Source organism: Maniola hyperantus, chromosome 7 (genome assembly GCF_902806685.2).
Source record: "Maniola hyperantus chromosome 7, iAphHyp1.2, whole genome shotgun sequence".
Classification (NCBI taxonomy): Eukaryota; Metazoa; Arthropoda; class Insecta; order Lepidoptera; family Nymphalidae; genus Maniola; species Maniola hyperantus.
The window spans coordinates 10,661,365-10,686,157 of NC_048542.1; the positions used below are offsets into that span (position 1 = coordinate 10,661,365).

At 36.4% G+C, this 24,793-nt stretch overlaps 1 protein-coding gene across 2 annotated transcripts in view; it reads left to right on the top strand.

Moving 5' to 3' along the window:
- The window catches only part of LOC117984054 (neuronal growth regulator 1-like), a 137,636-nt gene extending 119,429 nt beyond the window's left edge, over window positions 1-18,207 (top strand). For both annotated transcript variants that reach the window (XM_034970706.2, XM_069499690.1), the window contains 3 exons: window positions 5,595-5,772; window positions 9,644-9,780; window positions 11,291-18,207. In XM_034970706.2, the coding sequence (XP_034826597.1) occupies window positions 5,595-5,772; window positions 9,644-9,780; window positions 11,291-11,373 (398 nt within the window). In that variant the 3' untranslated portion in view covers window positions 11,374-18,207. The remainder of the gene's footprint in view (window positions 1-5,594; window positions 5,773-9,643; window positions 9,781-11,290) is intronic.
- Window positions 18,208-24,793: the final 6,586 nt, after the last annotated feature.

Below are 24,793 nucleotides of genomic sequence, written 5' to 3' on the forward strand. Positions count from 1 at the left end.
CTGGGCAACCGGCATTAATCATTATTACAATCTCAATTGTTGTGATTGGCTGAAATTCTTGTTGCAACAACCCATTGTTGCCAATAGTGAGCGAGCGTCAACCAATAAATCATTGCGATCGTCACACTGTAGTTGTCATTTCACCGTTGTAAAGCCCCAGATAAATAAAAATAAATAAGCAGTCACTGAGGACTGCCGACAGAAGTGAAAACTTAAAACTGTGAAATAACAGTGTCTATTTTGAATTTTCAAATTACTTACTTAATTAAAACCTATTTCCATTTACATAATTAAGTTTAATTTTAACATCTATCGGCACTCCGAGAATTATTAACATTAGCATGTCAGTGACGCGACTTTGAACTTTTGACTCATCCCAAAATCACCCAACGTTCTTGGAGAAGTTTTTAGTTCAAAAATATCAAATTGGCAAACAAATTGGATGAATATTTGATAGGTATAGAGAAATATAAAATTTCCCATCATAGTTGTCAGGTCCCTAAAATTATTTTTATCAGGGAATGATCTTAATAAGATGTTTTACATAATGTGATCCGTAGAGGCATGTTTGGGATTCCACGCGAAAATACCTATGTGTTGTGCCTACTTTTACATAATACATATTATTACATACTCAGGCACCATCGAGCCAGGTAATCTTATAGTTAGGCCGGCCACATTACATATTAAAAGAAAACTATAAGTTTGCTGGTGCTAAAAAATTTCAACTATTAGTTGGTACAAAGTTGGGTTAAATTCCATTCCATTCCATCAGCCTGTATGTGTCCACTGCTGCTTATAGGCCTTTCCAAGAGCGCGGCACCAAACACGATCCTGTTAAATGCTCAACGAAATTGTCTACCACACAAATTATAAGATTCTGTATGTTTGAATACATTTTTATCGAAAATCCTAGATACATTTTTCATCTACCCAATAAATCCCATCGTCCTTAGAACACAATTAAATAGGGAGGTTGCAAGGCTTGAAACACAAAACGCGCGACGATAACGTGTCTAACATGATAGATTGTAATAAACATACGACGTCGCACAATCCAGAGAGCGCGCGTATATGCGCTGCCTCTGCTATGCGCCGTTGAGAGTCTCTTTCTTTTGACGTGCTTTATACTGATCGCAAAGCAAATAAAGTGCGAGATTTGAATTAATTGTTGTAAATTCAGCAATAAAGGCTTTGTTTATTTATTTATTTTATTTATACAAGTACAGTTCATCACAACAAATCATACACGCGTTGACGCGTGTTTTGCGTAGTGCCTTATCGTTCAGGAGCCTTCGCGACGCGCTTCTGTCGCGTTTTGTTTGCTTCAATCTTTATAGAATGATATATTATGTAAAGACATAGGTATGTAAGATGAAATTGACCGGGTATACGAAGGTCGAACGTGAAAGGTAGAATTAAGACTAAAATAGGACAGTCACATCCCTAAAGGAGCGTTCGGAAGGAATTTTAATACAAGGCTAATAGGCCCTTTCCTTGTTACCGATAAAAGTTCGAGCAGAAATTTGTAGAACACGATCCTTTTATTAGGAAAATTGCTTACAAGGGTTTGTTTCACCATAATAAATAGAACAAGGGTAGGTATTACAGATTATTTGAATATTATCAAATCCTACTCGTATGAGAATCTCAATCTTCTATAATATAAAAATGAATCACTAAATGTGTTGCTCATCGCAAATCTCGAGAACAGCTGAACCGATTTCGCTAATTCTTTTTTTTATAATATTCCTTGAAGTATGAGGATGGTTCTTACGGAGAGAAAAATTTAAAAAATTCCTGAATCGACTGTTTGGCGGTACGAAGTTCGCCAGGGCAGCTAGTAAGTAATAAAAGTTAAAGGTATTTATTTGGTTAAATTGGTACAATCAAGATTTACCTACCTAAATAAAATACACGCATAAAAAAGTATTGAAAAGTATTAAAAAACTTTATGAATAAATAAAACTCATTTTTGAGAACGATAAAATGTTTTTCAGGGTTCCGTACCTCAAAAGGAAAAAAGGAACCCTTATGAGATCACTTTGTTGCCTGTCTGTCGAGTTTGTCAAGAAACCTATAGGGTAGGTACCTTCCGTTGACCCAGAAATTAGAATCATGAAATTTGGCAGTTATATAGGTCTTATAGCACAAGTAAAAGAAAATATCCGAAAACCATGGATTTTTAGTTACATCACAAAAAAAAAAAAAAATGACGTGTACTTGAACAAATAATTTACTAAACCACATCATAGATAGCGTTGTCAAACCAGTGACTTGCACGAGGTCACGAGGTCACGAGTGCGCGGTGGGTTAGGTTTGGGATTTTCTTGTACGATAGTACGGAACCCTAATTGTGCGAATCCGACTCGCACTTGAATGGTTTTTCCACATTGTAACGGATTAAATGTCTGTAAGCTTATCCGGCAACTCTTCAACCCAATCTAAGTCTACGAAACAAATTCGATTTCAACATGAAGACATTATTTACAATGAACTAAACCGGGTTAAAAGATAATACTTAATTAAAACATTATCTAAGGGAAAATAAACAGAAATTCCAATCTAACGTATACCCGGGTCGGATAAGAAATTTAATTTATGTTCACACGATGCCAGGGGTAACTTCCGACGTTTGTCTTCAATTACATGTTTAAATAACGCTTAAAATGCTTTTGTGGAATCTCAGCTCCATAACATATTAACAGGGTATTTAACCCGAGTTAAGGTACCGTTTTGCGTTACCCGCTGGTCAGCTAAGCGTGGGTTAGAATAATAAACAGGGAGGTACCTTTTTTAGCGTTTAGGAAGGTACCTATTTGCAGAGAGACATTTCCTGGAGTATGTAAGTGATGTCGTGCGAACTGTTTCTACAGGGTAAATAATAGTGTTTTTGATGCTAAATTATAACTTACTAGATGATGCCCGCGACTTCGTCCGCGTGGATTTAGGTTTTTGAATATCCCGTGGGAACTCTTTAATTTTCCGGGATAAAAAGTAGCCTATGTCCTTCCCCGGGATGCAAGCTATGCCTGTACCAAATTTCATTAAAATCAGTTGAATGGATGGGCCGTGAAAAGCTAGCAGACAGACAGACAGACACACTTTCGCATTTATAATAATATTAGTATAGATTTATTTAGAACTAGCTGATTCCCGCGACTTCGTCCGCGTGGATTTACATTTTTCAAAATCCCGCGGGAACTCTTTGATTTTCCGGGATAAAAAGTAGCTCATGTTAATCCAGGGTATAATCTATGTCCATTCCAAATTTCATCCAAACCGTTCAGCCGTTTTTGCGTGATTGAGTAACAAACATCCAAACATCCACACTTTCACATTTATAATATTAGTAGGATTATTAAATGTTACTTCCCATGATTATGAAAATATGCATTAGGTAAGTGTAGGCATCTAGCTACCTACTAAACGAGTTGTGAAGCTGAAATGGCAATAGGCAGGGCACATAGTTCGAAAAATCGATAGACGTTGGGGTCCCAATGCGACCTCGTACCGGAAATCGCAGTGTTGGAAGACTCTACACTAGGTGGACAGACGACATCAAACGAGTCGCAGGGAGCCGCTGGATTCAGGCGGCGCAAGACCGTGGAAGTCCCTACAAGAGACCCATGTCCAGCACATGACGTCCACACGTATTTCAGTTGATAATGATGATGATCTACCTACTTACTTAAAAGTTAATGCTTAGGTAGATAAAGCTTAAAAGGAACATGTGCGCGTCTTCATTTATAGCTGAAACGTTTCTATACTATGTGAGTATTAGAATTAATACCCAGAGATCTTTTAGATACCTTAATTATATAGTTTGAGAAATGTTTACTCGCAAGATTTTCAGCTTCTGTTAAATTTAAGTACCTACTTTATATCCTACATACTTCAGGAGAAGCTTCTTTAAGCTTAAAATTTGAAAAGCGTTTCGTATATTACCTGGGGGCAATAGAAATAGGGAGGAAAAGGTTAGAGTAAACGTAGAAGTTTTCAACCTAGCTTAATTATCATTTAAGGCATGGATACACGCTGGACAGCCACGGCAACGCGTGTTCAATCTGGCTTCTAGATATTGAGAAACGATGTGATTACACTTTTGTTAAACATACTTTTTTCTTTTATTCAGACGTTTTGACATATTAAATACAAATCTGAACTTATTTTCAAGTAAAACGGCCTAAAACTATGTTGGAATTGAGTAGGCAAAAAGTTCGGGATTTCGATCAAAACGGAACAAGTACAGTAAAGTTTCGACAGTTTTCAGTTTTTTTGCTCCTCCTGTAAAAAACTATTTAATGAAATTACATCGTTTTGTTTGCCAGCACCTTAATTTTGATACAAGTAGCTGTATGAAAGCCTTTAGAAAGGCCAAAGCGTACCAGAATGCCGCTTGCAGACGACGCAGTTACTATTGCGCTTTGCAGAGTGACGTAATTAATTAATTGTATTACAAAGCGTACACGTGTAGGTATGCGCGTGATGTGTATCGTTACCAAGCAGTTGCCATTACGCGTCGCGTGTGTCCAAGCCCTTAAGATAGTTCTGGTAAAATGAAAACTGCTAGGTAGGAACTCTAACAAAGAAAACTTAGCTCTACCGGGGTTGGTACTGTCAACTTTATGAAAGCAACAGCCGATGACACTCCCTCAATATTTTCTGAAATTCAGTTTTAGCAAGTAAAAATGGCCACCAAGATAGATGCAAAACTGCAGCTCGCGTCAAAAACTTTTAAAAACTATTTATTTAGCGAATTATACATTTGACATTATTTATCAGAATAATAGGTCTAGTACGCGACTGTTCGAGATGGCACTCGGTGTGAGGATGCCCCGCACACCCGCACAGTGCGCATATGCGGGACGTGCCCCCCGTCTTATACCCCCGATTGTCATCTCGACCTGTCGCGCACTATAGGTTTGGTAATATTATTCTGTGCTAGCCGTCTTGGTCTTAAAATGAAATTCAGATGAAATTAAATCACGTCTGTAATCATTCTCTCTTCTGTATTCTACGTCAAATCATTTTTGTGAATTATGCAAAAACACTGGTTTGATAAAAAAATTGCAAGCTTTTTCAAATCGTCAATGCCCATTTTCGGGATCGGGAGGTAATTCAAATAAAATTAAATCAAGTCTATAATCGTTCTCTCTCTAAATCATCATCTTCTGTAATCAACATCAAATCATTTTTGTGAATTATGCAAAAGTACGGGTTTGCAAAAAAAATGGCAAGCTTTTTCAAATCGTCAAAGCCCCATAAATCATTTTCGGGATCGGGAGGTAATAAATCATTAATCGGCTTTCAAGTTTTACTATTTTAAAATTCATTTGACAATGTCAGTGAGTGGTTTACAATTCATCAATTGTATTGCCAAAATGCATGCAACTGATAGTCACAAAGGAATAAACGAGTTCAATCGCTAAGCAAATTAAGCAGACAATTGCGATGATATCTGCAAAAACTTAGTGTCTATAAATCCATACGGACGAAATCGTGGGCATTATTTAGTAATAATAACGTAGACAACCCATATAACGTAAGCATTAATTTAATGATGACTAACAAAAACTATTTCCTTCCTACAGTGCCAAAAGTCGAGATAGTGGACGAGCGCGGACGACCTCTTCAAGACAAGTTCTACAAGGAGGGTTCAATCATAGAGTTGCGATGCGTCGTCAGTGAGGTCCCACAACCAGCACGGCAGGTCAACTGGAAGCATGGCGGAAGACTGCTAAATTATGACACCAAACGTGGTGGCGTCAGGTACGTTCAGATTTTATGGACCATAACCATTTTTTCCATGTAAATCTCCTAAATATAGGAACATATCCCGGCATCCGAGAAGGCAAGGATGCTGTACAAATTTATAGTATTAAAAGGGCTTAGACGTAGAAATTAAGACATTTTTGTATACGATTTGTACTCTACAGGGGTGACATGCTTACTTCGTGAGCAAACCCCTTCAAATAAATTAGATTTAAAAAAAATATTTTTTTTCTAAGAAAACCTAATATTAATGTAACAAGATTTAATTTTTTTTGTACCATGTTGACTCAGCAATATTTTGTTGTATCAATATTTTGTTATGAAGGGATATAACGTACTTATATTGTTTATACAGATTAATAATAATATTAGGTATATTTTGATTTTTCATAGAAAAGCATTGAAAAATCCTTAACTAGCAGATATACATAATGATTCCGTATTTATTCTAAAAATAATAAAATAAAAGCACACAGCTATTTTATTCGACTACTCACAGCTGCATAGACAGCTTCCTACAGCTAATATGCGCCATTATACCTACTAAAAATTAAACACTGAAGAAAATCTGGCAGAAACACATACGATAATGTTATTATGGGATAACAGATTAATAGATTAGCTTTGGACTAAGTAACAACATTAAAAATTCTATAAAACATTGTTATTACAATACATCACCTATTAAATATTAGTTAAAAAGGGTAATTTTACGCATAAAATATGATGAAATTCAGCCAACCTTTTCCGTAATTTTCTACTAATTTAAAACATTAAAGTAACCAATTATATGCCCATAAACGTAAATCTTCGAATGAGCAGGTAATAGTCCAAGACAGATCGAGATGGCAATCGGGGTATGAGGCGGGAGGACTCCCCGCACACCCGCACGTCACCCGCGCTCGCCCGCACCTGTGTAGCGCGGGGGCTGTGCGGGTGTGCGGGGCGTTCCCTCCCCTATTGTCATCTTAACCTGTCGCGTACTATACCTATATTTGAGTTAAAAGGAATGATTATTCCAATTTCTATTTGAAGTTAATTAATACCGGACTCCCGGAAGATTTATTATTTAGGGCAATTCAGACAAATAACAGCCCGTGAAATTAAGGGTCTTTGGTGTGAAATAATGATAATTTATAATCTAGGGATGAACAAATACTAAATAAAAAGACGTGAACTGGAACAATATTTAAAATACCTATAATGTGTTAATATTTTTAACCGCCTCTTAGGTATAGGGCATGTTTGACTGCATATTATGACGAAGAGGTGAGTTTGATCCCAGTTTGTGCCAAAATTCGTTAGGTATTGGGGATTCTTTTTTTTTCTCTTTTCTAGCCCGGAGTTGGGAAGTTGTCGGTGATTACTTCAGTGCCTCGGAAAGGACGTAAAGCCGTTGGCTTGATCTCTCGCCGGTCGTGTCGTATTGCCGTCACATCAGGCTATGAAAATGAGAAAATAGACAGTTTACCTGTGTTTGCTCACACACTTGTGCACTGCATCTCTGGCGCCACGCAGATGGCTAATCTCTGTGGAGATTGATAACTTATGGTTGACATTTGGTAGGGTCCTCCCTACCAATAATATTTTTTATACCAATACAATTTGATTTTATGTACTTACTAGCCGGTCGTAACATAAATGAAATACTCTAGAACCTGCACTTTAGCAATTCAGTTTTTACAGCCAACTGGACCTTGAATATTTTTGTATTGTTTATACAACTTAAAACAAAGAATGTCAAGTAAACAATGCGACGCAAAAACTACAAATGTAGTTCAAAGAAGGCAAGGTCATTGATTCAACCACTTTTGGCAGAACTGAGCGGTGCCGCTCCAACGTCGCAACGCATTCACCCCTCCCCGCCTCGTTTCGATGGTTGCAAGTCCGGTGCGGCGCCGCACCGCTCGTGTGCCCGCACGGTGAAATCTTTGCGGTGCGGCGCCGCAACGCTTCGTGTGCCCCCAGTCGTACTCACGACAAAAGAGGCAAAAACAAAAGAGGTTTCAGACATTTCTGTTGCGGTCTTGCTTGATGCTGTCTCCCTGATACAACACGGAGTCAATGTGTCAACGCACATTGCGTCCCACATTAGGACCCGTCCCCATTCCTAATATCACGTGTTAATAATACAAAATGAAAATAATAAAGCTTACGCCCGGCTTAATCAAAACTGTTTATTAGTTTATAACTTTAGTTATGCGGTCCACTTTCATTTATCCGACTCCAAGGGCCAATAAACTCAAAACAATAGTAGGTAACTGTAATTATTGAACAAATTCCTATCTTACAACAACCCAAACAATATAATCAAAAGGATAACCGATCTAAGCGTTGATTTCCCGTACAATTTGCATTCTAAAAACGCGGACAAAGAAATTGTCAGTGGCCCTTTGTGGTAGGGGAGCCCAAGAGGGGATTTTGAGATTTACTCGAGCGCGTCAGATTAAGACAAGGTAAGTTAATTAGATGCAGAAAAGTGTGCATTTCATTGATCTGACAATTTGAGAGTGACATAAGACACCTACTTATTTTTGATTTTCCCGAAGGAAACTTTTGCATGCTTTTAAAATCATGTTCAGAAAAACGACATTACCTACTTCGTTTGAAATTCGAGGCATACTGTTCTTGTCATTTTCACGTTGATTCCAGAGAACAGGTATCGCAAAATGTAATACTCGTAGCTTGTGCCTATGGTAGGGGAGCCCAAGAGGCGATTTTGGGATTTACTCGAGCGCGTCAGATTAAGACAAGGTAAGTTACCTAATTAGATGCAGAAAAGTGTGCATTTCATTGATCTGACAATTTGAGCGTGACCTAAGGAAAAGGGAGAGTCACGAAGTTTCAAAAATCGGTTATGACTTTTGGTTGCGTCCAAATCGTCAGTTTTTTGAATATAATAGACGCTACTTGACGATTCACTTAACATCCCTTATCAATATCTGACACGCTCGATAAATGTTTTTGGGTATATATATTTTTTTAAAATTTATAATATACTCGCGCTTGGCTGCAATTAGACCTGGTGGGAAGTGATAATGCAGCCTAAGATGGAGCGCCGCCTTCACACCTTCGTACGACCACCCCCACCATGCCACACCGGTAGATAAATATTTTTGTGATAAAAAACCACGTGGGGCGCATTATATAGGTACCTACTATTAATATATTAATACTAAAGTGCTCAAGTATTTCTTTGTGAATGCTTTTTTTACATTTTTGAAAACCTGCACGCGCTCTCCCCTCCAGTGAAAGGGGTTACATCATATTATAACCTTTTTTTCTTTTTAGCACCTAATCTTCACAATCTAATAGGTTTCCACGACGCTCGAGTAAATCCCTATTTAGCATCTTAGGCTCCCCTACTATTGTAAGCGTATGTGAATGTTTGGGGCCGGATTTATTTGAAAGAAAATAACAGTTAATACTCAGTAGCCCTTTGTTTGAGAATTGTCATGGTTGAATAAATGTTTTAATTAAAACACTGATTTCATTATACGGGTTTTCCTTGGTCCCACAAATTTAGTAAAGTGTCATTCCGTGTAACTTAGCACAGTCCCGGAAATGATGGCCTTTGTGTTTCAACTAGATTAATATTTTCCACTAGAAAGTAATAATGTTACCTCTCCTGTACTGCTAAGGCTAAATATTTTATAGTGTTGAGTACCTCTCCACGGTATTTTAAAACATGAATTATGGAATAACCTCTGTATGTTTGTCTATTTATCACATATCTTATTCAGAATCTATAAAACCTAATAAGTTCGTAGTCTTAGTTTTATTTGCTGAGAAACTGTGGTTAGGATAGGCTACGAAATAAGCGGAAATGGTCAAATATTTCTCTTTAACCATTTAATTTTTTTAACAGTGTGAAAACCGAGGCTACGTCAAACGGTGCATTGTCTAGACTCTACATTGCGAATGCGAATAGAAACGACTCTGGGAACTATACATGCTCACTCGCTGACGTCGCCGCGTCTGCTGTATCTGTGCATGTATTGAGAGGTATGATAATATTATAAGTATTTAGTGTCACGTATAGACTAATTATACCTGTGATAGCCTAGTGGTTAGGACGTCCGCCTTCTAATCGGAGGTCGGGGGTTCGATCCCGGGCACGCACCTCTAACTTTTCGGAGTTATGTGCGTTTTAAGTAATTAAATATCACTTGCTTTAACGGTTAAGGAAAACATCGTGAAGAAACCTGCATGCCTGTGAGTTCTCCATAATGTTCTCAATGGTGTGTGAAGTCTACCAATCCGCACATGGCCAGCGTGGTAGACTATGGCCAAACCCTTCTCATTCTGAGAGGAGACCCGTGCTCTGCAGTGAGCCGGCGATGGGTTGATCATGATGATAGACTACTTTATTGTTATAGTGTAACAACCATATTCACAACCCGTGAAAGTTAACTTGACACTTCGCTCGGATGCGTGTACGCGCCGTTTTAACTGCAAAAAATAGCATTTGTCTAATAAGGCTGAGATCTATAGAGCGCACTTTGACTTCGCTCAGACTTAAGATTGAGTTAAAACGAGACGGATTTATGTGAGAGATATAGCTCTGTCTCGTTTTAACTCTGTCTTAACTCTAAGCAAAGTCAGAGTGCGCTCTATAGATCTCACCCGAGAAACAATTCATTTATTGGGTTTAAGTTACATAAAATAGTGAAAGCGCATTCCGCTTGGGTCTTAATTGTTAACTTTGACGTGATATGTAGGTACTTACCTACTTCAACATACTTCATTATATAATATGTTACGAGTAATAGTGTAGGTATATTACTATGATTTTTTCGAAAATAAATAGGTAATTGTAAAACAGTATGATAACGCTTAAAATTTTAATTTCATATGAAGAACACTTAGATGAAAATATATTAGCTCTTAATCCACGTCCAGGCTAGTTATCAAAATTGAATCGTGCGTCACGTTTGGTGAAAATTAATGTTGCGTCGAAGCGTAAATTTTTATCAAATTCAGCACCATCTGGCTCGTGCTTATTGACAATAATAATATATTGATATTGATACGACTGGGCTAATTTACGCTTCCGTGCATTTACATATTCGTCATCACATGGACTGTCTCACCACTTGCCGCCTCTCGCCGCTGCGCAAGACGAGACTAGAGACAAAATGTGTGAAAAAACAGCTCGCGTCCCGGCTAACCGATTGCCGTGTGTTCTCTTGCGAATATGTAAATGCACCTTTAATCGACAATAAAATTACTCAATCGATTATAATTTACCAAACTCTGCTTGAGATACAATGCGGCAGATTATGTTACACTTTATTAGTAAATAGTACCTACCTAGTAAGAATTTGCATCGAAAATATGCAGCGGGCATCACAAAATTTAAATTTGTATTGCGGTGGATGCAGCTTAACTGAGCGTTCTGATTTTCTCAATCCAAAGAAATAACCTCACTTCGATTTCCAGACGAGTGTTATTCTAATCGATATTCATATAAACCGATTTCGTGAATTGTCTATTTATTCAAATCTCTTTGCAGGCGAAAATCCTCTGGCGATGCAACGAGGAGCCGCTTCAATGCTGCACCCCACTCTGGTTTTATTGACTAGTTACCTTAGTTGACACATACTTAGCGCGTAATGTACGCGCAATGTGGTGTAAAAAGTCATATACGAGTACATAGTTTTATTCTTAGTATAAGAACGGATAATGTTGAACTTTTTAGGACATGTAAGCATATGTAACGTTGAAAATTGTGTTTGAAAGCTGTAACAAATGGTGAGGTCAGTATCCGAAAGTCAAGAAATGATCCTCAAATAGCATCTAAGACTGATGATTCGAAACTAAGGATTGACTTATTTAGAGAGGTTGAGAAATGAAATTAAAATGAAAAAGTTAATGAAATGTTATGATTACAAGAAAATTATATTCTTTAATTATATTTTTCTTTTGAAAATTGATTCTGTCTTTAACAATTCGATCGAAAAATCAGTAAAAAAATGTAAAAACATAATCGTAAATAATAATCAGTAGAAGATATTATACCGAAGTACCTACTCAATTTTATTTTTAATTTAATTTTGACAATATTATGTACATAATAGTCAAAATGGCGATCGGGGAGACGCCCCGCACATCCGCACAGCCCGCTGCTCGCAGCCCGCTAACCCGGTGCTGCGAGCGTGGGTGAGGTGTGGGTGTGTGAGGTGTCCCCTCGCCTTCTACCCCGATTGCCATCTCGACCTGTCGCAAACTATGTAGTATGTATCTATCGATTTTATAGATAGGCAGCTGCAGTTCTAATTTGTTGTTTAACTGTTCAAAGAGAAATAAAAATCGCTTAGAAAGTCCACACACTGTCTCAGCACATTTTTCGCTATCGGGAGTTTTACTTGCAGTTATGAACATTTATTACTTTTTAAAGAATGATCGAGTTCCGTCAAAGTTAGCTAAGTTTGAGAACTACGCAGTTATAAAGTGTTTGAAAAACTATAGCACGAGTTTATTGAAGTTTGAATTTCGTCTTTAAAGATTTTTTGAAAATATAAAACGAATTTCGTTAATAAAAGTATCATAAACTTTTCACCTTTTACAAGTTAGGGTTTGCATGGGTTTACCTATTGCGCTTTCACTATGGACAAAGTAAAATACCTACTTATTGAAAATGTTACAATAATGATCGAGTTTAATACTTTAATACAATAATACTTCTTTGTAAAAGATAACATGCGGTTAAACCATAAGTGACCAATTTTTAAATCTCATGTCTTACTTAGCTTGTTAATATACCTACTTAAAAATCTTAACAATGATTAAACCTTTCTCTAAAAACGGACGGTTTAGTTTTTGTTTGGTAATAATTTCTATTAAAGAGTTTTCAATGTATTACTGGCATGAAACAAATTAATAGAAAGGACCTAGACTCAATATCAAGAAACAAATTTCGTTCAGAGCGTATTAAGTTCTGACTTAAAACCCAACAAAATGAACAAATATGTTCATGACTTAATAAGCGTGTCGTTGTCTACTCATTTAAAAATACTCTTTATAAACTTTCTTTTCCTTTTTATTTCCTCGCCGGCGTTTCTACATTGTTTTCTTGAACAAAGTGGATAAATTTCAAATAGCCGTCCACTGCAACTGTTTACGGGTGGAGTTACTTTACTTGAGATTAACTTTGAATTTCTACGACTGTAATCCGAGACTTGGCGTTTCTTTTCCTATAAATGTTTAAAGAAAACAAAATATTTTAAGACAGCCATTTCAGAGTTTCTTTGACTGAAATCATCAACCCTTTGTCGCAATTTGGAGAAGGAAAATATATATTTTTGTTGTAAGCAAAGATTGTAATGCTGCAGAATCTAGATAGGCGAAACTCAACAGTTGCATTTTAAAAAGTGAAGAAAAATGTATACGTTTGTGTGCATAACACATACGCGTAGTGACATAGACATTTATATTCGCGCGGGGTTTACGCAACTTTTGATACCTACCTATGAATGAATGAATGATTCATTTATTCCTCGAGGCATGCTTCATTAAACGGCAGTGGCTTCATTAATCTGTCATTTAGAATGAACAGGCGAGCAAAAGAACAATATGATTTGACAGCTCTTTACGACACAACACCGTACAGTACGCGGCCAAAAGTGATGATCATCAATCTTTAGAAGGAGATAGCAGATTTGTAAAGCACTGTCTCGGTCGTTGAGTCCGACAAAACGTCATATGGGTATGAGTGACAGAGACAATGCTCTACAAACCTGAAATGTCATCCTGCTCAACCGGTAAAGGAATGGACTGAAAACCGAAAGGTCGACGGTTCAAACCCCGCCCGTTGCACTATTGTCGTACCTACTCCTAGCACAAGCCTGACGCTTAGTTGGAGAGGAAAGGGGAATATTAGTCATTTAACATGGCTAATATTCTTTATTAAAAAAAAAAAAGGTCGATGTTCATCACTTTTGGCCACGTACTGTCACACTGTACACTCCAGTGTCACGTTTTCAATGAAAATACATTTGTGAACTAGCCATTAAGGGGAGAAATAAAATCACAAAAACAGATAATATGTAACTAACTCTGAATACAATCATGAAGAGAAGAGATAGGATATGTAAACGAACCCAAAAGCTTTCCGTTTCGTATTAAAATTATGAGTGAACTCTACACCGAGTCATGCCACTATTACTATCAGAATATTTGCATTTTGCAACTGTTTAATGGTTCGGGCATGAAAACACATACCTACAATCTACATATTGTAAAATTTATAGTTATTGTTTGTTTTGAAATGTTATTGTGATACTTTTAGTTTTAACGTTCATATTCGCAATTCTGTTAATTTGTTAGTGTTTTCTGAATTTGCGTCTAAGCTAAATGTTTGTACACTAATGCGTGAGCTATGAAATATTGGTATTTTCAACTGTATTTTAAACAATTCAACTGTAGTAAACTGTATTCATTCCTTGATTCAATGAAGATAATTTTTATTCTATCCGAATTAATTTCGATCCTTTCATTTGAATAAATTTCCACTCGTGCGCGTTTTGTAGGACTTCTAATAATATTCCGATTCAAACGATCCAAACGAGTTCAGTTCCTTATTGGCACAGTAATTGGGTTCCAATAGGCCTATTCATTTAACTGACATACCTACTGAGAAATTACCATGAAATTGCAATTCATTTCTTTATTTGATTTAAGGCCAGCTTACATAAGCATTTTTTTAAAGTAATTGCTGCTCGGTAACACGTATGGATCAATCTAGAGCAATAAGTGTAGCAAACTGGAGCAATTATTTCGCTTAACATTGCTTGGTATTGCAGTAAATTGCTTCAAGTGGTCGTTGACTAAATTGCTAGGAATTGCGCAATTTCAATCGCCCGTGGAAGCGTACCTTTAGGCAGACCAACTTGTGGCGCTTTTAAGCTAAGTTAGACTCAATATCTGGTTCACAAAACAAATTATATATTTCAATATATTCTGGGATATTTTATGACTTTGCGTCCAGTTACCAGTTCTAGTTTTTATGCTTCAGGTTATGCTGCGCCTACTTCTAAAATGAATGGATTGATTTTGATCAAGTGAAGAGAAGCATTTCAGTCTGAGAGTAATACATAATTATTAATATTGCCAATGTAAAACGATTTTCCTCATGTCCGGTTACGTAGTTGGTAATTGACTAATTTGCATCGAGTTGCCACAGCCATTTTTATTATAATTTACCTCTCAGGGTAGCTTCAATATTTCTCCATTATCTATGTTTGCATATTTTTTCAAACTCCAAGAATTACTGGTTAGTGGGTTTTGGACAATGTTTGTACTATTATATAAAAGAGACTAGACAGTTTTATAATTATATTCTAAGCTTGGGGAAAATTTTAAAGTCTACACTATTATCTTTACAGTTTTAGTGCTCACGGCTCCACGCGGATGGAAAATGCTTTTTTTAAATAAAGGAAAGCTCGGGCACTAGAGTATTTTACGCTGGCTCGGTTTAGTTAGGAGGAATGAGCTTTTTATTTTATGCTTCCTTCGTTTGTAGACTAACTGATCTATTAAACGCAGATCACAAAATGACAGTCTTGTCATTTAGGTTCTGGAAGCTTCTCTAAAATCACTAGATTTCAGACTAAAATATGTGCCATTCAGGAAAATTCCCGAAAAGTTCTATGGGGACCTGCTTTTTTAGGGTTGCGTACCCGAAGGGTGGCAACAAGTCTCTATAAAGGTATTAAGCCTCCGCTGTCCGTCCGTCTGTTTATTAGTCAGCGGGTATCTCATGAGCCGTAGCAGGTAGAGAGTTGAAATTTTCACAGAATGTGTGTTTCTATTCCTGCTATAACAACAAATAATGAAATTTCAAAATAGACGTCATAAAAATATAAAAAAAATAAGTGTTATCTCTTGTACGACGCGACGGTACGGAACCCTTCGTGTGCGATTCCGACTAGCACTTGACCGAATTTATAAATTTATTAAAAATAAGGATATCAACTCACAATCAGAAATTTTTCCAAAAGCACAGTAGTTATCTGATTTCTCTGAAATAAAAATATTTTGGGAAAGAAAAGCTAATAGAAAGTCGTCTCAAACTAAGTATCTCTCAATAAGTTATCACAAATAGATGTTGTTAAAGATTCTAATATGAAACATTTATTCCATTTATCCACCATAATATAGCCACCCTAGAGTGTATTATACGTGGAAACGTATACACGTCTATCCATACCAGACTAAAACAAAAATATACAAATTACTTTGACGGGGTGGATATAACATGGACCTGCGTTTCCGTGTTTACATCACAGGGAAATGATAAAAACCGGAATTCGGTCAAATGTGGCATGTTTAGGGTGGATAAATAAATAAATAAAAATCTTTTTTATTCAAATAAAGTAGTACTTTCGAATAGTCGGATGCATCTACCACTAAATGGAATAAACCATGTGAAATATCAATCCACTAGCTTATGCTCGCGACTTCGTCCGCGTGGACTACTCAAATTTCAACCGCCTATTTCACCCCCTTAGAAGTTGAATTTTCAAAAATCCTTTCTTAGCGGATGCCTAAGTCATAATAGCTATCTTCATGCCAAATTTCAGCCCGATCCGTCCAGTAGTTTGAGCTGTGCGTTGATAGATCAGTCAGTCAGTCAGTCAGTCAGTCAGTCAGTCAGTCAGTCAGTCAGTCAGTAAGTCATTCAGTCAGTCAGTCAGTCAGTCACCTTTTCGTTAAATATATATTTAGATTATTTACTAAAAACCTAAAAATGTCTGATTTTTCGATCGTTTGCTTCATTAATTCTATATCTTGTCCAATGTTTATTTATTATGCAACATTAATTGATTATAATATAATTTTAGTCTCCGGTTATGATTATATAATAATTAATGAATACATAATATTATTACTAACGTTATTCTCAATGTACACGATTGTTAAAATGTTTACGCTCATTGTAAATAGAATTGTAGATAGATTTCAGAATATTGTACATACATTGATTAAAATATGAATACAATTAAATTATTATACAAATTACGGTCATTCATCTTTACAATAAAATGAATTAGTTATTAGATATTGATGTGATATAGAATTATGTATTTTCTTTTGTCATCATTTCATATGGTTTTTTCATCAAGTAGAAGTTACTGCAATTGTTAACAAAAAATTTTTCGTTATGCGCGCGCTATGCACGGCATTTAAGCCTTACCAGAAAAATAAAAAAATCTCGCCACATTGCGGAAAACCCGTGGAACTAATTTATACAAGACCATATACTTAGTGACCATGTGATGTAACAAATATTCGCTTATTCGCGGATATTTGCATATTTTTGCATATTCGCATTCGCATTCCGCGAAATTACTGCGAATGTTTTGCGAATATAAAAAAAAATGATGTAATATTTGGTTAATAAAACAAACCCCATTAATTTCTTATGTTTTTTTAATGTAATAAAAAGTAACTTAACCTCGTAATCACATCATCAGTCTTCTCTTTATCATTTGGTAATGGGGCATCCGCGAATGTCCAAAAAATGACATTCATTACATCACTACCATAGAGTATTATACTAGTGGCGCTCCCAGAGCAACTTTTTTATATTTCTGGTCCGGCTTTACAATGAAATAACCAGTGAAAAAGCAAACTCAAAAACGTCAGCGCTGGGCGTATTATTTGGTGCAAGTACATACTTTTTTTTTGTAAGAAGTTATAAAAAATAACGCTGCTGAACATAGGTCTCTTGGACTTCCACACGCTGCGGTCTTACGCCGCGCCGCCTGAATCCAAGAGCTCTCTGTGACTTGTTTGATGTCGTCTGTCCAGCTAGTGGGGGTCTGCTGTTTTTTCGGGCGCAAGGTCTTTTTTATTCTAATGTCTTGGGACCCCAACATCTATCGGTTCTTCGACTTACTCGTATATGCAGTGCCCATTGCCAGTTCAACTTCGGAATTTCAAACAATTAAAAAAAAATTCCTTTCAAACACAATATCCTTTTTGTACCTATTCGGAAGTAAATATTCAGATTTCGGATATAAAAAAGAGGGTATTATTTGGTATTATTAGTATTATTATAGCTATACCTTAACCGAAACATGAAGGCTGAGGACCGGGTGTGGTGGCGCTCTTTAGGGAAGGCCTATGTCCAACAGTGGACGTCCACAGGCTGATGATGATGAAACCGAAACATGGAATATAACTTTGTAGCAATATTATGTCTATCTAAAGGTCGTAATCAAGTCTCGGAAATCACATTACCTACTTACTTATCAGTCACATAAAAAACGCCTGGCGTATTTTATTGAATTACTTTCGAGGAATATTAGAGGCTATTATTAGATTCTCTTGAAAATTGATTTTGTCACGTTAATAAAACTTCACGTAATGAAACTTCAGATACAGGATATCTTATTTAAAATGTGTGAATTGTAAACTCTACCCTGTATAATATATAATACTACTATATAAAAAATTCATTGCGCACGTATTATACTTTGTCATTGTAATATAATATGTATTTTACTTTTGTATCTTCTTTTTGTTTTGTTAAAGTTTTCCAAAAGAACGTTATAATATCTCGAATCACTTGTATAGATCTACTTCAATAATAATTATTATTATATTTTGCTCTTTCTTATACCAATTAAATATCTGGAAATCATAATATTGTAATATTAACGAATGAGAAAGAATGAGGTTGTTTATAATAAACTGACATTTCATTCTAAATTTTGTTTTCTTTAAAGAACCTCTAGCTTTAAGGCCAAAGCACACACGGTAAGTACTTATATAGCACAGAATGCTTCATAGTATCTTTGAAGGTACAGAAGGATCGCATTGAAAGACGTTTAAATAAATAGCGACTCTTGTCACGATGTAATGTAATCTTCTGGGATTAAAACTTCGTTAGCGTGATTAAGACTCCATTTTCTATTTTTATTTCAGATTGAAGATATCGGTGGTAGGTACTATTTATTGAGATCTTGTGTGTTGCTTTCCATTCCATTTAACCTAGAGAACATGTTATTAACAAGCCGTTGTGAAGAAAATAAAAAAAACATACTTAAATTTCCCTGCCAAAAAACGAACTAAAAGGTATAATTTTTCACATTTGAAAATGTTGCCATACAGCCCCCATATTGATTTAATTTCCAAAAAATTATAACTGATGTCACTCGGAATAATGTAAAGATTTTAACGATATCCCATACATCAGAATCTGTTCAGGTATTTAAAAGTTATGGTAGATTAAACAAACTAACATAAATATGAACCCTGAAAACATTACACTAACTTTTTTTGGACAGTCATCTGAAAAACGTATACGCATACACGCGCGTTCAGTCCACACAGTGTATTACAGGCTTTTATTTCTGGTTAAGCTCACAGAGGAAATCCACTTTTTATTTATTACATGGTATAGGTAAACCCACAAGGTTCAAACCACTAACAGAAGTTTAGTTGTTCTACGAACTTTGACATCAATCTTCCAAACAAAGGTTAGTCTCGGCAAACCCTTTTCCCCACGGAAATTACCCAAACTTGTAAACAAATTTTGGTTCAGCTAAATCTGTTATGAAACTAAATTCAGGTTTGCAAACTGTGTAAATATAATTCAAAGAAGACGTTTTTTTTTTATTTAATCGTAATCGATCTCTGTTGGCAGTCAGATGAAACAGACAAGGAAACGACTAACTTGCTTTTATCTGTACATAACTTTATTGACTTTGTTAAAAAAAAACATTTACGAACTTCCAATCTGTTTATAGTCCAGGGACTGATCGCAGATAGAAGAGAAAGAGAGAGAAAAAAAAACGTTGTTAAAAATGCCGGCGTCTGGTTGAAGAACGTGGAACTATTTTTACGTAAATCTCAAGTTCCTGAGACCCTTAAAGGGCGACCCTAATAAATACAGGTAAGTAATTCCGGGAATTTGGCTGCTCTGAAATAAAACAAAGATCCTTTTAATTTCTTCCATGAGATTTCCTTTTAGTTTTTGTTGGGGCAAATATTTTATTTCAGTAAACTGTGATTTTGTAAGAAATAAATAATACAAGCTGAAATTGTTTTTTGTTACTGAGCTACTGAATCCCGTATTTCATTAATTGATACAATATGTGCCAGATGAATTCCAATAGGGGAGGTCAGAAATTCTACCAAAAAATGTTACCGATGATTAATAATACTACCATAATATTAAATGTGTTCTCGTTTATGCAGGAGACAGGAGATATAAAACGCACAGGAGTAGAAGAGATAGTGAAGATGACTCTTTTTCGTTATCATCGCTTATTACCTACAAATATTTTGCAAAAAAAGTCAATATGTAATACATGGGTACCTATAACTCCCGCAAATTGCAATTGCGCTGGAACCATGTCTCATTAACATCGAAATGACGTAATTTTGACGTCAGCCGAAATAAAAATAAATATACCATCAGCTCGAAACTTCAGTCTAGTGCTGACGTCACTAAAATGGCAGCCACGCGTATTAGCAATTTGCGGGACTTATACTAACATAATTCCTTTATTCTATTTTGTTACTTTGTTCAAAAAGACAGAATCCAAAAGAAAAACTTCGACAAATTCAAATGAAGTGCTAAAATGCATTACTTACCTCTTTCAGTACCTACTTATTTTTGTTTTTCCCGAAGGAAACTTTTGCATGCTTTTAAAATCATGTTCAGAAAAACGACATTATTTCGTTTGAAATTCGAGGCATACTGTTCTTGACATTTTCACGTTGATTCCAGAGAACAGGTATCGCAAAATGTAATACTCGTAGCATTGTGCCTATGGTAGGGGAGCCCAAGAGGCGATTTTGGGATTTACTCGAGCGCGTCAGATTAAGACAAGGTAAGTTACCTAATTAGATGCAGAAAAGTGTGCATTTCATTGATCTGACAATTTGAGCGTGACCTAAGGAAATGGGAGAGTCACGAAGTTTCAAACATTGGCCATGACTTTTGGTTGCATCTAAATCGTCAGTTTTTTGAATAGCAGCTACTTGAGGATTCACTTAACATCCCTTCTCTGTATCTGACGCGCTTGTTATATTACGATAAAATCGGATACATAATTATTATGCTAAAATTCATCTAATCATAAACTTGGGAGTCCAAGATAAATATTTGTTGTGATATTTAAAACAGAATCGTTATTCCGTTTCCGGATTCAATGTCAATGTACTAAGAGTGACATTATACTAAGCTATTGTAAACATACAGTTGGCAATAGCTATTATGTGAAATAATAATGTTGTGTAAACTGTCAATTTAAGTCGCTTATTATTATTGTAAATTATTAATACGTAGACCATCAATGTTACTGATTTTATTATTGTAAATTAGGTGTGTCAACATACCTTTTGTCAACAAACCTAAAATAAATAATGATTAATATTAAGATCATGTGATAGTCGACATCCGCCTTGTTTGCGATGGCAGTGTTATAAAAGTACCCTACCTCGCCAGGGGGGGGACAGTCTTGTATCGACAGTCAATCTGTGAGGTTCTTCAGCCCAGAGCAAACATGGCGGACCTTACTAAAGTTAAGTATTCTTATATTTTATTATAATGTACCATCTGGTACACAGTACCACGTTTACGTACGTTTTAGGTACTGTGTATGGAATCTGGCAATCGTAATGTTTTTAAAAAGATGTGTGTTATAGAGTTTCTTTGCCCTTTCTTCTCCATGACTAAACACCTTAGCGAAATGGGTGGTAGATTCATTTTAATATAAATAGATCAATGCTGAACAATACAATTCAATTATTATTCGACTTGGTTGGTTTTACTTCTGTATTTATCACACATTGAGATAAAAGTAAACACTAGGTTGTTAGCTTCTAATTATTTTAGAAGCCTGTTTAGATGATTAGGATTCTTACTTTGAAATAATACAGCAGATGCTTTGCTTGATTTTTAATTACATAGTATTTGGCCTTACCTGACAAATAATTGATAAATGATAACTTTCATTAGTAATCATTGGATTTAATTTATCATCACTATTAAAGCCCACTGTATCCTTAACGCCTTTATCCAAAATCTCACACGCTCGATAAATATTGTTGGGTTTATTTTATTTTATTTTTTTAAAATTCACAAACTCGCGCTTGGCTGCAATTAGACCCGGTGGGAAGTGATAATGCAGCCCAAGATGGAGCGCCCCCTTCTACACCTTCGTACGACCACCCCCACCATGCAAACTGGCAGATAAATATTTTTGCGATAAAAAAACTGTACATTTCGATAAATGAGATAATGAATATATGAGAGCTATTTATAGTATAATATTGGTAATGATTCTGAGCACAACTTAGAGCATTCGATTCGTATCCTGTTCTTACTAATATAAAATAAAAAGGATATAGTTTGACAGTTTAAAGTTTAATTAAGAGCCGTCAAACCGCGTGCACTATTTAGAGTCTTTGAATGTAAAATTCACGTTCCGTCCTTCTTTAACAATATTAAAAAGAAAAGGATGCAGGTACCTACTCTAAATTTAGTTTAGCGAAAAACAACAGAATCAGCGCCAATATACTTATTCAGATATTCAGCAGAATTGTATTGTAGGTACCGTTTTCTGGACTTTAGGAAAGGTATCACGTACATTATTTAATTGGATTGCGTTGGAACCGAAAGTTTTAGTTTTGTTCGCTCACGTGTAATGTAACGTAAAATTCAATTTGGACTCTGTTTGTTTTAGTTACAGTTAAAATTTTCTGGTAGTAAGACAGTATTTTAGTAGATGATGCACACACAAATCGCATTCTTCAAGTTACTACGTACGTACTATCCATACTAATATTATAAATGCGAAAGTGTGTCTGTCTGTCTGCTAGCCTTTCACGGCCCAGCATTCAACCGATTTTGACGAAATTTGGTACAGAGATAGCTTGCATCCCGGGGAAGGACATAGGCTACTTTTTATCCCGGAAAATCAAAGAGTTCTCACGGGATTTTCAAAAACCTAAATCCTCGCAGACGAAGTCGCGGGTATCAATTAGTATTTAAATAAATACTATATTTTTACGTATAGGACGTCTATGGTGTTTATCTGCAACCCATCAAAGACACAATATGGTGCATGCTAGTATATTAGGCATTAGGTAATACTAAATTTAAATTCTTGCAAATACTTATACTTAGGAACACACTTTCACTTTTAAAGACACCGACACCGAAACACGTGTCAATTATTTTTACATAAAGAAAAATATAATACATAATAATATACTATACACAATTTCAAAAATCCATACTTATATTATAAATGCGAAAGTGTGTCTGTCTAAAATTTGATATAGAGATAGCTTGCATCCTGGGGAAGGACATAGGCTACTTTTTATCCCGGAAAATTAAAGAGTTCCCACGGGATTTTTGAAAAACTAAATCCACGCGAACGAAGTCGCGGGCATCAACTAGTATTTTATAAAGAAGTTATAAGTTTTTTGTGTTGAGTGGTTGTCCTCGCCAAAACATGGTCACCCCAAGCGAGCGGCTGTGAGCGAACGGGACGGCTGGCGTCGATCGTGCGCGCTGCTGCTTGCTCGGCTTGAATCAGCGAATAAATGCGGTCATTCAATTAGGTGTCCAAACTTGCAGGATTCTAAATTATTTTTTGTCAAAATATAACACGATGTAAAAATGACTGCAATCGATTCTGCTACTGATTCTGAACAAACCACTTTCAGATTTTGCTTATACTAAAACTAACGTTGTAAATTATTAATATTTTATTTTTATTAATCCATACTAATATTTTAAATACTAAAGTGTGTCTGTCTGTTTGGTAGCCTTTCACGGCCCATCCGTTGGACCGATTTCGACGAAATTTGGTACAGCGATAGCTTTCATCCCGGGGAAGGACATAGGCTATTTTAGGCTAGTTTTTATTAAAGTTTACTTGAATAAAAATATATTCTATTCTATTCTATTCCGGAAAATCAAAGAGTTCTCACGGGATTTTCAAAAACCTGAATCCACGCGGACGAAGTCGTGAGCATCATCTAGTATGATGTTATATAATTAATTGTTTTTGTATTTAATGAATGTTATTCATTAGTGGATACGGGAACTCTATTGCCCGATAGTAATCCTCAAGTCGGGATCGGCGCAACTATGTGATGTGGTGCGCTTCTGTCGGCGCGGCGTGTAGGGGACAACGCATTGGTCCCGCGGGGTGATTACGCATCTCGCGACAGGCTTGCGACAGGCGTAAATCTCGCGACCATTGCTGTCAAAACAGCGGCTAGAGAGAGACAGCAATATCCACAAAGCAAAATAAGAAGAAGAAGAAGAGAGACAGCAAATCAACTTTGCAATTGCTACTGCCGTCGCGTTACTGTCGCTACTGCAACTTTTTAGGTACCTAATCACCTCGCCATTCTGGCAGGCTGTCTGGTTTGCGGCTGTGGCGCTAACTAGTTCGGTCCCGTAGCCCAACCAGGCGATTCGTGAAACACCGGAATTTTTCGTTGGTAAGTCATCCGTGTCGTATCAAGCCCAACGAATTAGCCAGCTGAAGTGGCAGTGGGCAGGCCACGTCTACCGCAGAACCGATGGACGATGGAGCAGACGTGTTCTGGAGTGGAGACCGCGTATCAGCAAGCGCAGTGTAGGACGACCTTCAACCCGCTGGACTGACGACCGTAAGAAGATAGCGGGAAGTGAGTTAATGAGGAAGGCGGAGGATCGTGTGTGGTGGCGTGCTCTTGGGAAGGTCTATGTCCAGCAGTGGACGCAAACAGGCTGATTGATTGATTGAAGTCATCCATGCCTCCCTGAACGAGGTTATATCCATAGATTTCCCCACGAAAAAAAAGCTTAATAAGTTGTTTGTAACGATACTTAAACAACAATCAAGCCCAACTATTTAGAGCCAACAATTTCCATTAATACAAAACCGATATTCTGTGACCGTGTGCGGTTAAATAACGTATAGTGGACGGTATTTGTATCTAACCATTCATCTGATAACCGATGCAATGTTTGCTAAACAAAACGCATAAACAGTGAACC